At 36.4% G+C, this 13,608-nt stretch overlaps 1 protein-coding gene across 1 annotated transcript in view; it reads left to right on the top strand.

Moving 5' to 3' along the window:
* The window catches only part of ARID2 (AT-rich interaction domain 2), a 102,902-nt gene that overhangs the window by 64,297 nt on the left and 24,997 nt on the right, over nt 1-13,608 (top strand). Inside the window, exons 7-14 of the mRNA XM_034062935.1 lie at nt 6,517-6,583; nt 6,667-6,917; nt 8,076-8,172; nt 8,250-8,459; nt 8,837-9,004; nt 9,874-9,949; nt 12,737-12,871; nt 13,334-13,533. Of these exons, the coding sequence (XP_033918826.1) occupies nt 6,517-6,583; nt 6,667-6,917; nt 8,076-8,172; nt 8,250-8,459; nt 8,837-9,004; nt 9,874-9,949; nt 12,737-12,871; nt 13,334-13,533 (1,204 nt within the window). The remainder of the gene's footprint in view (nt 1-6,516; nt 6,584-6,666; nt 6,918-8,075; nt 8,173-8,249; nt 8,460-8,836; nt 9,005-9,873; nt 9,950-12,736; nt 12,872-13,333; nt 13,534-13,608) is intronic.

Genomic DNA, 13,608 nt, shown 5'->3' with positions numbered 1-13,608 from the left:
TCATGGAAAAATCATAACCTTGGATTCTTGGCCATTGAATGTCAGTTTAAGAGTTGATATGTAAAATTTATGCAGAAAAAAAAAAATACGAATTCCTAGTCTTTCTTAGCTGAAAATGGCTTTTCAGATGCAGTGAAACAAATACGGGTGACATAGGAGACATGCTCAGAATATTTGACATTTTGTCTATATAGCTACTCTTACTAACTTTTTTCCAAACTGTTCCTCCTTCTATTGAAATATATAAACTTGGAACTTTGGATTTAATAGAGCCATTTAGTTTCTGTATTTCAGTGTCTTTATTCAGACATTGGGGGTAATTTTAGAATTATGTACTTACACTAAAAAGTTCTATGGAAGTTTTTAATCTTTGCTTACAATAAGCTTGATGTAATTTTTAGTCTCTTATTAATATTACTATTTTTAATTAGTTTTCAATAAAGGAAAATGGCCATACGTTGGGGTTTTTTTCCTTGTTATTTTCCCCTTCATTCTACTCTATGTTTGTGTAGTAGTAGTGGTACAGCACCACTGTTAGTATTTCTCCCACCCTTAAATATCTACACAAGAACTGTTCATTGTTTGGTGTTCAGTCTTGAGTTGTGTATTAATTTATCATAAATGGTCAATTGTTTCATCACCAATACTTCAATTTTATATTCTGCTGTTCTCCAATTTGACTTAAAATTATTCTACTTTATATCTGCAGTATGATTTTTTCAGAACAGTCTACTAGTTTGGTAGTGTCACATTCGTAAGCAAAGGAGCTTGCCTATTTATTTGTGTCCTTAAGTTTGGATAATTTGTGATTTACATTATCTTTACCTGGAATGCTATATATGTTCTCACTTTATACAAACTTCCCTCTGAGCTGAATCAAATGTCTTTACTAGTCAGTGAATTTGTTCCATTAACTTGCAGAATTTGAATATAGTTTCAGTTGAACCTGCTGTTAGCCCTTATACATATGTTAATTTATTGGTTTTCTCTCCACTTGAATCTTCCTGGTGCTGTCAGTGAGCTTAACTGACTCTACTTAGTTTGAAAGACTGCATGTCCTTACTTAAGGATTGAAACAACTGGCATTTAGCTAGTCATCTTGTGTCTCATTTTGTTTTGTCATCCCCATTCCTAAGCTCTGATGGCATCCTGCTCAGATGTTTTCTCATCTATTCTGGAAGCAATTTTAACTGCTTAATTTTGCATTGAATTTCCTCATATTCACCTGTGAATATCGTTTGTCTTTCAAGAGGGACTTGTTTGTATAACATGCTTCTCATCAAATACTTGGCTGTTTTTCCAGGTATTTGTTTCATGTCTCTAGCAGGTGCCTACTGATGCATATACTGATGTAGTATATAAATAATTGCATTATATTTCTTCATGCACCATTCATGTATGTTTACTTCAATTTAACCATTTGGATTTCATGTTCTTGGACTTTGAGGCCTCATCTGGCTCTAGAGTTCCAAAATCCATACTACTGAAGTTTTTGTGCTTTCTTTATTGCTTTGCATAATGCTTTTTTTTGGTGAAGCACTTATTTTGTTGTCCAACTCTTTCTTCTTTGTAAAAGCTTAATAATAATTTTCTTTAATGTGCATTTATTCTTTGAATCTTTTTCAGATAGTGTGTAGAGAGAGATCCTTAAGCATTTAAATAGCTGAAGTGCTTTTCAAATATCACCTTTCTTGTCTCTCACAGAGTTCTGTTAAGCTGACTTGACTTCAGTTGCACTTACATTTTTCTTGGATAATAAATAGGCATGATCATTGCTATATGAAATGATTTGTAGATTCAAATGTCTGTTGTTTTTATTTAATCTGATTTCCAGTGAATTCTGTCTAATCCTCTGCATCTTTTTCCAAAAGAACTTGACTGCTGGCAGTAATCAGATTTTGCATGTAAATCAAGTTCTTTACCTTTGTCCTTTATCTCTTAGCATCTGAAAATCGCATAGTCAGGCATTGTTTGCTTCTGAGTTTTGAGCTTTACATTCCTACAGAAGTTTAGATTGGATATAAGGAAGAAGTTCTTTACTGTAAGGGTGGTGAGGCACTGGAATGGGTTGCCCAAGGAAGTTGTGAATTCTCCATCCCTGGCAGTGTTCCAAGGCCAGGTTGGGCAGAGCCTTGGGTGACATGGTTTAGTGTGAGGTGTCCTTGCCTATGGCAGGGGGGTGGAACTGGATGATCTTAAGGTCCTTTCCAACCCTAACTGTTCTGTGATTCTGTGATCTAAGTATATATATCTAGGAATAACTTCTGATAAGAGCTTCACTTTCTCAAGCTTTCTTGCTTGTTTCTGTTCACATGTAGTATCAGATTGCATTTATCCATAGTTTATAGTAGGAAATAAAAAATTGCTTGTGATGCTAAGCCAGGGTTTTTTTTGCCTCTGTGATATAATAAGTTTTTCAGAGGAATATCTAGAAAGCTGGATTTAAACTCATCTTTTTCCACTTTCGCCTTTCCTTTGGGGAAAAAAAAGTTTTGTTATGTTTCACCCCATGGGAATCACTTGTAACAGATAGGTCACAAACATTATATAGAGGTTATTTAATTCTGTTTTCCACCTTCCAGTTCTCTGCCCAACCCCATCCTTTTCAGGGATCTGCCCTGCTTAGGAAGGAAACAAATGTTGAGTGGGCTGAGAGCAATCAACCAGAATGGTTAAAGGCAGAAAGAAGGTGATTGCAGGCCAGTTCTTACTTGTGAAGAAAAAGAATAGTCTGCAGACTCATTCTGAACTTAAGACGTCCGAACACCTTTATTCAGAAGTACAAGATGGAGATTACTGTAGGTAATCCTAGTGCTTTGGAAGCACTGGGTGGGTTTTTTGATCATTTACTGGCAGAACACATGATTCCAGTGTGAAGATTTGTCTGAGACGTGGAGACATCTGTATTTCACCAGAATCACAGAGGATAACTTTCAGAGGAAGATGTAATTCTTTTTTTGTTGGTAGTTTTTCCCTACTGTGTTGTAAGGGGTTTACAATTAACAAGTGTCATCATTCCAGTTAAGTACAATCAATACAATTTACCTTCCTGAAAGTCTAATCAAGGACTTTTTTTTCTCTAGTGAAAAGGTTTTAAGTGTCCTAGAATCCATTTTGGGTTTCTTAAAGTCCTCTGTTCTAGTGAAAGAAGCGGAATTCAGATTCACTGTGGACTCTGCATTATTGTTTACATGTGGGTCAGCAGAAATCTGTTTGTCTCAGTGTCTCTCAAAAACGCTGCATTTTTAGAATATTTGGACAATGCAGTTTTATGCCTGATAATTTGATTTAGACTTTGATTGTCATTGACCAGGCTGACTGCACTTTCTAAATTCCTTGCCTTATTGTATATGCAGGGCACAAGAATATTACTTCAAGCTGTTTGTCATTCCCTGAAAAGAACAGTAACTTTTCTGTACATTGATTCTTTGAACATGCTTGTCAATTCCCAAAGGCCTGGGAAATCCTGAGCTCTCTGTAGTTAGCAGCCCATCTCTAAAATAAATACATTAAATGCCACATAGGATCATAGAATCATAGAATAGTTAGGATTGGAAAGGACCTCAAGATCATCTAGTTCCAACCCCCCTGCCATGGGCAGGGACACCCCACACTAAACCATATCACCCAAGGCTTCATCCAACCTGGTCTTGAACACCGCCAGGGATGGAGCATTCACTACCTCCCTGGGCAACCCATTCCAGTACCATATATATAATAGCTTGTCTTAGTTACTTGGATTTCTTACTGATAAGCTCTTTTAAGTTACTGGCTTGTTGAATGGAGAGTGTAGGATATTTCTGAGTTCTTTGGTGATAGTATCTTCTGAATAATATTTCTGAGTTCTTTGGCAATATCGCTGGAGCTTTTGCAGAATGTTTGAAAACTTAAAATCTGAAGACTTCTCAAAGGAAGCCTGATTTGGCATTTAATGTTTGCTGAAACACTCATGACAGATGCTGGTTTTGGGAATTCAAAGCTACAGTTTTGAGCAAGCAACAGACTCTGGGGCTCTTCTCAGGTAGAGCAGTGTTCTTGGTGAGCATTATCCCCTGCAGTGCTTCTGTATATAGAAATAAACCCTCGAGAGAGGAAAAAAAAGCATATTTTTTTTACTTGTTCATATTGAAGTTGCACTGGCTGCATATTCTTGTCTTATTCTGCAGGTCCTCTTAGAGCTTTAAGAGACTTAGCAGATCCCTAGGACTCAGAGGAACTGAGGCTGTAGGGGGATGCACATCATTCTGGTGTGCACCAAGTAGGTAACAGGACTTGTGCATGTGTTCTAGGTGATAGTGAGGCAAAAGTTCTCTTGTTGGAGTGGTTAGTATCTTCTGCTCACAGCATGGCTGTGTAATGAAACAATTTGAAAATAACAGTTATATGTAAGTAAACTTCATATAGAATCATAGAATAGTTAGGTTTGGAAAGGACCTTAAGATCATCTAGTTCCAACCCCCTGCCATGGGCTCACTAAACTATATCACCCAAGGCTTCATCCAACCTGGCCTTGCCCACTGCCGGGGATGGAGCATTCGCGCATCTCTCACTTTAACAGAAAGGAGCTATGTTCTGATTTCTTCTGAGTAAAATAATTTCATCGGAGTTGACAGCTAGCACTGTTTGTCAGACTGCTTCTTTAGGAAGGGGAGACTTCCTCAGTTGTTCAAGGAATGAGTGTAGATCCATTTATTATTTTTTGGGTGAGATGTACAGTTTTCCAACACTGTATCTCTGTCTTCATCTTTAGCCATAGCAATTTGAGGCTTTAGCAGTGTCTGTAGTATCTTCATCTGCAAAAAACATAAATCCTAATTTTTTCTCCCTTTGAGAACATGTCCAGGATGATTTGCTTTCCAGACAGATAAATTTGCTTCCTTATGCTTTATATTGCCAGAGGTTTTTAAAAGTTTCATTTTGGACTATACACTGAAGTTTTTAGTGGCAAAAAAGTGGATTATTGGACAATTCAGCTAGCAAAATATGGTGATGCTATTTTAACATTTAACATGTGAAAGTAGTATTAGCATTGTATTGTGACTGACTTTATAGCCTTTTCCAAAGAGATACAGATTGAAGTTGAAGTCTTTCAGTATCTCTGTTCAGTATTCTTTCTGAAAAGAAACATCCTAGGACAGTGTGTACTGACTGGTATGTTTTCAGACAGTGTATTTCTGTGTGCTTTTTAAAATAATGACTGAAGCCTCTTTCTTAAATAGTCTCTTTCTCCACAAGCAAAAGCAGCACAAAAAGAAATAACATTCTGCAGATTTTACCTTCAAGCCTTGGTCTTCTGTGGCTCAAGATGTTAGCCTCAGTATTAATTAGACAAATTTATTTGTCACAAGCTGTAAGAAGTTAAATTTTTATCTGGCTTGTCTTGTCTTTGCTAAAATGAGGTAATAATCCTTTCCATGCAAGTAATCTTTTTTACTAAACAGCATTTGGATGTCATTTAGCAGCATTGCAGTGGAAAATAAAAATCTTTTCCTTCCAATTTAGAAAATCTGTAGTATTGTATTTTCCAAGAAAATAGTGGTGTCAAGATTGGTAGGAATGCTGTAATTTAGTAATTACATTTGCATAGCAAAATTTCTCCTGCTGTTCAGCTGCTGGTTCTTCACATCCTTCCCTTTTTATCCAGATTTGTGGGTTTATTCTGTGATCATAGCCAAAAGAAGAGCTCTGTTTCATTAGTGAGTCAAAGGAATGTAAAAATTTTTATTAGTCAAAGAATGTTTGTATTTCTGGTACATTAGAATCTATGTATCATTATATATTTTATATTAATATACATCAGAATGTGTATTTTTATTATTGTTGGAAACCTTAATCCCTCAATTAATTCTTGAATTTCAGGAGGACTAGCAATATAACAGCCGTTTACGGATCAGGTCATATATTTGTAAAGTAATTTGAATTCCAGTCTACTAAAGCACTGTTACGCTTATATATGTATATAAAGGTCTTTGGTGACGGTAGTTGTTGTTTCTCTCTTTTCTGATTTACGATGATGTGGAAAACATAGCAGAAGCTTTAAAAAGTCTCTCCAGATAGAAATATGTTGTACTTCTAGTAGGAGTCTTAAGATCTGCTGAAACTGAGAGGAGTCACTGTCTTCTGCTGTAGGAGTTCATTGTTAATAGGAGGTCAAGGAGGATAAACTGTACTTTTTTTCCCCATTTAAAATTGCTGTTTTTCTAATTGTGAAAAAGTATCTATAGAGTTTCAATATGTGCTTCAGTACTTGTGCAGCAGCATTGGTTCATCATGAATATGTACTTCTGGTGCTTGAAGGGAAGAGTTTCTTAATGTAAACTATAGAACATCTCACATATCTTATGAGTGAAAAATACTGTTATTATTAGATACTGGGAAATTATTTATATTAGACACTGGGAAATTTTAAAAGGACAATGCTTTTCATATTTTTCAATATTTTAACATAATAGAAATCAAATAATTAAAGAAACACAATTCCCTAGAAATTAAGTGTATTTCTAATTCTTTCTTCAGTTTTGGAAGGATATTGTTGAAGATATAGAAGTTCGTGATCTAATTTCTGACAGAAGCAAATCTCAAGGTGAGATACCTTAACTAATCTTAATACATACTGTTGGTAAATATAGCAAAAGAAGTACTAAAAGTTACTTGTTTACTTTGCAGATATTCCATCAGAAGAATGGATTTGGGAATCCTTATTTCATCCACCTCGCAAATTGGGCATTAATGATATTGAAGGGCAGCGGGTACTTCAGATCGCAGTGATTTTACGTAATCTTTCTTTTGAAGAGGGAAACGTTAAACTTTTGGCAGCTAATCGTACTTGTCTTCGGTTCCTGCTACTCTCTGCTCACAGTCACTTTATTTCTCTACGGCAGTTGGGGCTTGACACTCTGGGAAATATTGCAGCAGAGGTAATTTACTTCAAAACAGAACAATTAAAATATAATTTGATAAAAGCCTTACGTTAGTTTTAATTAATTTTTTCCTTGGTCATTAAATGAAGCAGGAAATAAATTGTTCTCTGAATTTGTAAATAGCAATTTTCAAACAAGTGTTCAGAGCCAAAACAAAGTCGCAAAATATATATGTCACTTTGTTAAAATAGAATCACGCGGAGAAGACTGATTGTATAGGAAGATGAAAGATATTCATAGTGTGTCATTTTCATTTTAGTTTCCCAGAAGGAAAAAAGGAAGTTAGTGAAATTCTGCAGACTGTACTGTACACTAGTGTCTTCATTTTATAACGATAACTCTTATTCATAACTTCAAACTAGTACGTTTGAGAAAGGAGGTAGTAGAGGGGTTTATGCCACGTGTAGTGGACACCAGTAAGCTAGTCGTAAGCCACTGGGTATACAGCCTGAATCATAGGAGGCATCCTTTTCAAAGAGATTTGAATGTAGTGAAATACACTATTTCAGTATGTCGTATCATTGTGCAGATAAATTATATAAATTTTATAGGTAAATATGTTCAGGTATGTCTGACTTTATAATATAACAGATAACTAAAATGGGTATTCTCAGAGAATGAGACTTGAACTATTGGTGTGCTACTGAGTATTGAGAAAAAGGTGTTTTCATTTACCGTGTATTCAGCCTGTCTTGAGTAAAAGGGAACATTACATATTATAATGTTTGAGAGCTTGTGATTGAGAAGCAGAAGTACATAGAAATAGGATGAATGTTTGTGATATCATCTGGGAAGGAATGTTTGCAGTTATTCATTCAGGTTCTGTTGTGTTGGATACTGAAATGTTTTTGTGTGTACTGTTGACTGCCTGGGAATAAAGTTATTTTCCTCATTATGAGCACTGGAAAGTGTAAATTAAAGTGCTGCTTCAGAGCAGCAGAAAAGAAGCAGAGGGGGCTCAAGCAGAAAAGAGGAGGGAGCTCAAAATGTGAGCTACAATAAAAAGCTTACAGGTTCTGTTTTTGTCAACACAAATATCATATGTGCTGCATTTAAATGCTTCTGAATCTTACATTTTGATATGCAGATTTAAGAATTTGAACCATTATCACTGTATGGATAATGTTGTTAATTATTTTTTTCCTTTTTCATCAGCTTCTTTTGGATCCTGTTGATTTCAAAACTACTCATTTAATGTTCCACACTGTTACAAAATGCCTCATGTCAAGGGATAGATTTTTAAAAATGAGAGGTAAGATCTCTAGCTATTCTTGTTGTATTAGAATTGTAATTATTGCTGTTTCAAACTATTCCACATTTGTTCTTCAGGCATGGAAATCCTGGCAAATCTTTGTAAGGCTGAAGATAATGGTGTCTTAATTTGTGAATATGTGGATCAAGAATCCTATAAAGAGATCATATGTCATCTCACACTACCAGATGTGCTGCTTGTAATCTCAGCACTCGAGGTGCTATACATGCTCACAGAAATGGGAGAAGTGGCCTGCTCAAAGATTGCAAAAGTGGAGAAGAGCATAGGTAAGGGAGAAGCAAAATCTATTACTCTTTTTTATGTAGGAAAAAAAGGACTTAATATATCATGTTCAATAGTTAAAAATGTGTCTTGGTTGTATGTGTGTGTGCAGCTTAGGGATGGATATTAGAATAAGAAGTTTCGCTAAAATTTATTCTTTATGTCCTCAAGAAGTTGATGATTCTTATAACTAGGGCAGGTAAAACTTTTGAAGTCTTCTTTTTTTATGCCGTGAAATGTGGTTAAAAAAATAGCTTTATAGAAGCATGCAGAGGCTTGTTTTCTTTCAGCACATGGCAATTTTAAAACAAATCAATATGTCCCAGCAGCATTCATTTGTCTTGTCCTAATGTCATTGTTGGTTTTACATTTAATGCTTTAGATACATTAGTATGTCTGGTTTCTATGGACATCCAGATGTTTGGATCCGATGCACTTACTGCTGTAAAGCTCATTGAACATCAGTGCGTCACCCAGCCAGGAGTACTTGATGTCAGACCACAAGTAATGGATCATGGTTCTTCACAGGCCCATGCAGCCGGTGTCCCAGGTTAGTATCACTGGAAAAGATTATACTCTTCTACCAAATTTGCTATATGGCATATATAATTTTTGTCTTCTGTAGGTTTCTGATTCATTTAAATAAATAAGTATAGCATTATGCGTAACATACGGTATCTTTTTCAGACTTGTGTACAAAGCAAATACAAAGATATGTTAGCCAAGACTGTTGTGAAACAAGCTTTGAAAAAAATCTTTTTATTTCTCAGGGCTTTTTTTACTTGAAGTTATATACATTTCCTTTTACTTTGTTCAGTGGAAATTAAAAAAGCATCCATTCTAGATTTTTCTTCCAGTTTGCAGAGAGTCAGAAGTCATAGAATCATAGAATAGTTAGGGTTAGAAAGGACCTTAAGGTCATCTAGTTCAACCTCCCTGCCATGCACAGGGACACCTGCCACTAGACCATGTTGCTCAAAGCCCTGTCCAGGCTGGCCCTGAACACTTCCATGGGTGGGCAGCCACAGCTTTTCCGGGCAACCAAATTCATTACATTAAATTTACTTCTCCCTAGGAATTGGAAAAATAGTGGCTGTGTATTTATGCCTGTTCTGGTGAAGTATTGCACCAATCAAAAACTATGCTTAATACTTCAGAGTAGTCCTTCACTAAGTGCTTACATATGATTGCACTTTAGTGGTGGCTCTGGACTTGGTATGCCCTCCTTCACTAGGGTGAATTGTGGTGCAGATCTGTACTCTGCCTGGTGCACTTTTGTGACTTGCCTTAGCTGGATCCATGCTTGCTTACAAACACAAGAGAAACTGTACCAGTGAAAGGCATGAAGTGCTTCACTCAGAAGAGCAAAAATTGTTTCAGCAAATTATTTTTGGTTTTCTTTCTTTTCGTTCTCCACAGCCTCTAGGACAGCACCACATGTTGCTCCACCACCAGGAATAGTAGAGATAGACAGCGAGAAATTTGCATGTCAGTGGTAAGTGTATAGTTCTATTCAAATACTTTAATGAAGAAGAAAAATTAAGAAAAATGCCTGTATTCATATGTCACAGAATTTTCTGTCTGGCTTCTCTTTACTGTTAGACTCATTTTTCTGAAAAGTATAAAGCAAAACAGTTCTGTCACTGCTCTTGAACAAGTATGGAGGAAAACAACTCAACCAGATCATTCATTCTTTGACAGTTGATACTTGAAATTAGTAGTTTTCTCTTAGACTAGAATTTAATTTGATTTTTAACTCTGATCTTGACTTCATTTTTTTTAGTTGTCAAGCAGCATTATCTGTTTCATGAGTGTTTTCATCTGGTAATGTGTTCCTGTATTACTGCACCAGCATAAAAGTTGTTACCAAATTTTGAAACCAGGCTGTGCAAAATTCATGGTCATTGTGGGCTTTTAGCAAGTTAAGGGAGGTCCATCCACATTCTTTCGCTTTCAACTAATATTGTTGTTATCATATATTTAGAGACTCCTGCCTGTGGTTTGCATGTAGACTGAGGATCTTTCTGAGCTATTTGACTTTATGTAAATCTACTCACCTTCTAAATATTTGTAATAATCAGTTCATGATAGACACTTCTACCCCTGCTGCTTCGCAACTTGTATGTTCATCTGTTCTCTTACTGATCAGACTGAGGGCGTTAAAGTGGGTAGAATTTGTCAAAGCTTAGTGCTCTAGGTCACAGTTTGGTTTTACTTGCAGCAAAGCTTTGGTTTTATGAGGGAATTGTTGCAGATTCCTATTGGTCAACTGATGGTGCTCCCATGCTTCTGTTTGCACACTGCAAATTATTACTAGTATGCACTGATGAAAGACAGAGACATTCAAACAGGGATACCTGGAGCTGGAATCACTGCAACTCAGTTTAGTGGTCTGCAAGTTGATCTCTAGCCACAGCTAGTTTTCTGGGGTATTCTTTAATGCAGAGATTCCCCCAGTAGTAGAATGAATTGCCTTCACCTGCCTAGTTTCTGATGAGATCGTGAATTACCTTCTCTCTACTCTCATAGAGTACTTCTCGTGCCACCTTCTCTCTACTGACTATAGAGAGGACTGGACATCTAGCTGTTAGTAATAAAGTTGTAGGCATGGTGAAATTTGCACTCTGTATAAAATGTAAAATAGATTTTTTTTTTCCTGTTAAAATGGAGGTACCATGCTGCAACTGTGTGACAGAAAATACTGAAGCAAGCCATAGAGCATTGTATCAGGAAAATGTGGAATGACTGCTTTGTTTCCGATTCTGTGTGCTTCTGCAGCTGTCAGTGTTGAATACTATTATTTTGTCTTTGTCTTTTGGTTAGTCTTAGGTAGATAGGAGCTAGTGAAAAAGAAAAATGAACATCTAGTCCTTAAGTACTAGCTGTGCTGCCAAAACAAACAAACAAAAGGCAAATTGAAAGCAGAGGAGTAGCCTCTTCCAAACATTTTCATCAATGCTAATGTGGAGTGTCTTACATCCATGTGAATTTTCATGGTTTGTTTTAATCATTGCTTCCTGTTGAGAGTAAATGAGTAAAATGGAAAAATGAGTAAATCATAGCAATAGAATTTAGAAAAGTTATTATCTCTTGGAAGCAGCAGAAAGGCAAGGTACTAAGTCACTTTCTTGGGTCTATTATTAGCCAGCTTAGCCTGAGTAAGTCTTTGTAAGGTAAGTGTGTGTGACAGTGAAGTGTTAATCACAGATCCCATTTCATCATCACAAGTCCTGAATATCTTCAGTTTGCTGGTACCAGTGATAGTGTGTCAGCCTAATACTACATACCCAACTGGACAGTCATTTGTCTGATATGCCAAATTTAATTAATACCTAGCCATTGTGCTACACAGTGTGATCTCAATTTCTGTAATAACAAAATTGTAACTCAGTTGCAGGAGAACAGGCATAATCTCAGTCTTTACTTGTTGTGAGAGAACACAGTTTAAAGAATGTAATCATCTGCTTTTTCTCTTGTGAATCATCTGGTTATCTTGGGAGTGTAGGACTCTACAAAGGAGAATGCACTGTAGTTTCCAAAGTGTTAGTACTGTATAGTAAATGCGGACAATTAAATAAGTAGTTCTATTCTGTCTGAGCCTATATTCTGGTGCTGGTATTTGAACATTGTGTGAGAGTTGTTACTTACCTCCATTTACTACTGAGGATAAACTGTTCCCATGTTTCTGCATTGGAATAACAGATCTGGAAGAAGGAAAATTGAATTGATAGGAAATATTTCCTTCTTTCACAGCTTCCTGGTTAGGGGTTGAATGGTCTCTGTGCTGTGGAGAGTCTGTAGAAGATACAAATACTTGCTTTTCCTGGAAATTGAACACTAGGCATGCAGATGTTCACCTCTGACTGAAATTCCTGTTGAAAGATTAGCTACCATTCAGTCTGTCTTTCGCTAACACAGAACCATTAAGGAATACGAACAGAGCTGTAGCGAGGAGATGTCACCGAACAATGCAAGGGGGGGGTGGTTGGGGGAGGTTGTTTCTGAATATACAATTAAAAAAGGCATGTGTAGAGGCTATTTGCATATGTAAATAACATGTTGCCTGTAGAATTAACTGCATGCATTAGAGGTCTTATATGTTAAGTCATAAAGAGAAGGTGAAAGTATGGAACAAATGTTTGACAAGACAGTATACTAAAATGCAGTTTTCCGTGTTGTGGTAAGGTCTCAGAAGTCTCTGTAATAGAGACAAGTGTTTTTGCAACCCTTTGAAAAGTATCCTCTCTGTATTTTGCTTCACAGTTTATTTTTTCCTCCTCAGGTTGAATGCGCATTTTGAGGTGAATCTTGATTGCTCAGTCTCTAGAGCAGAAATGTACTCTGAATACCTCTCTACCTGTAGTAAATTAGCTCGAGGTGGAATCCTAACATCAACTGGATTTTATAAATGCCTGCGGTAAGACAAATATCCATGCAACAATAAAGAAGCAATTGTATGTACTTAATACTAACCTCTAGCTTTAGATGTCATTAAGAAGAGGTCTACTGAGTTCAGTTAGAAAGATACCCAGTTTTAGAATTTTAATTGAAACAAATGTTTATAGAGTTTGTTTGCTTTTATTTAGTTCTATTTCAGGATCTTTGATAGGGTTCCTTTGCTGCTCATAGTCTTTTTAATTCTTCCCAAATTAGTTTCTGAAGTATTATCATTTTCCCTTGGCTTGTGTGAGGTCCTGGCCAGCCAGCTGGTAGACTTGCTGATCCTCAATGATGAATACTCAGGTCCAATTGGAAAATCCTTCTGTATTACAAAGATGTAGGCAGTTAATCTGCACACAAGAGCAGTTATTTGAAACAAAAGCATTGTAAGGGGGTTGTATTATTGTGTTTATTAACATATTTGTGTTGTGTTTGGCAGAACTGTCTTTCCAAATCATACAGTGAAGAGAGTAGAAGATCCAAGTAACAATGGTCAAGCACATATACATGTGGTAGGAGTGAAAAGAAGAGCTATACCACTTCCCATTCAGATGTACTATCAGCAGCAACCAACTTCCTCTACCCCAGTTGTCCGGGTTGATTCTCTTCCTGACGTGTCTTCGTCTCCTTCGCCAGCAGGTTTTTAAATTAATTAAATATCAAATATTTTGCACTGATTCTGAAACAACGATAAAAGACAAAAGCTTTTGAAAA

The sequence above is a fragment of the Melopsittacus undulatus genome, chromosome 5, assembly GCF_012275295.1.
Source record: "Melopsittacus undulatus isolate bMelUnd1 chromosome 5, bMelUnd1.mat.Z, whole genome shotgun sequence".
Lineage (NCBI taxonomy): Eukaryota > Metazoa > Chordata > Aves > Psittaciformes > Psittaculidae > Melopsittacus > Melopsittacus undulatus.
The sequence above is the reverse complement of the archived record's forward strand: the minus strand, read 5'-3'. Positions and strand labels throughout refer to the sequence as shown.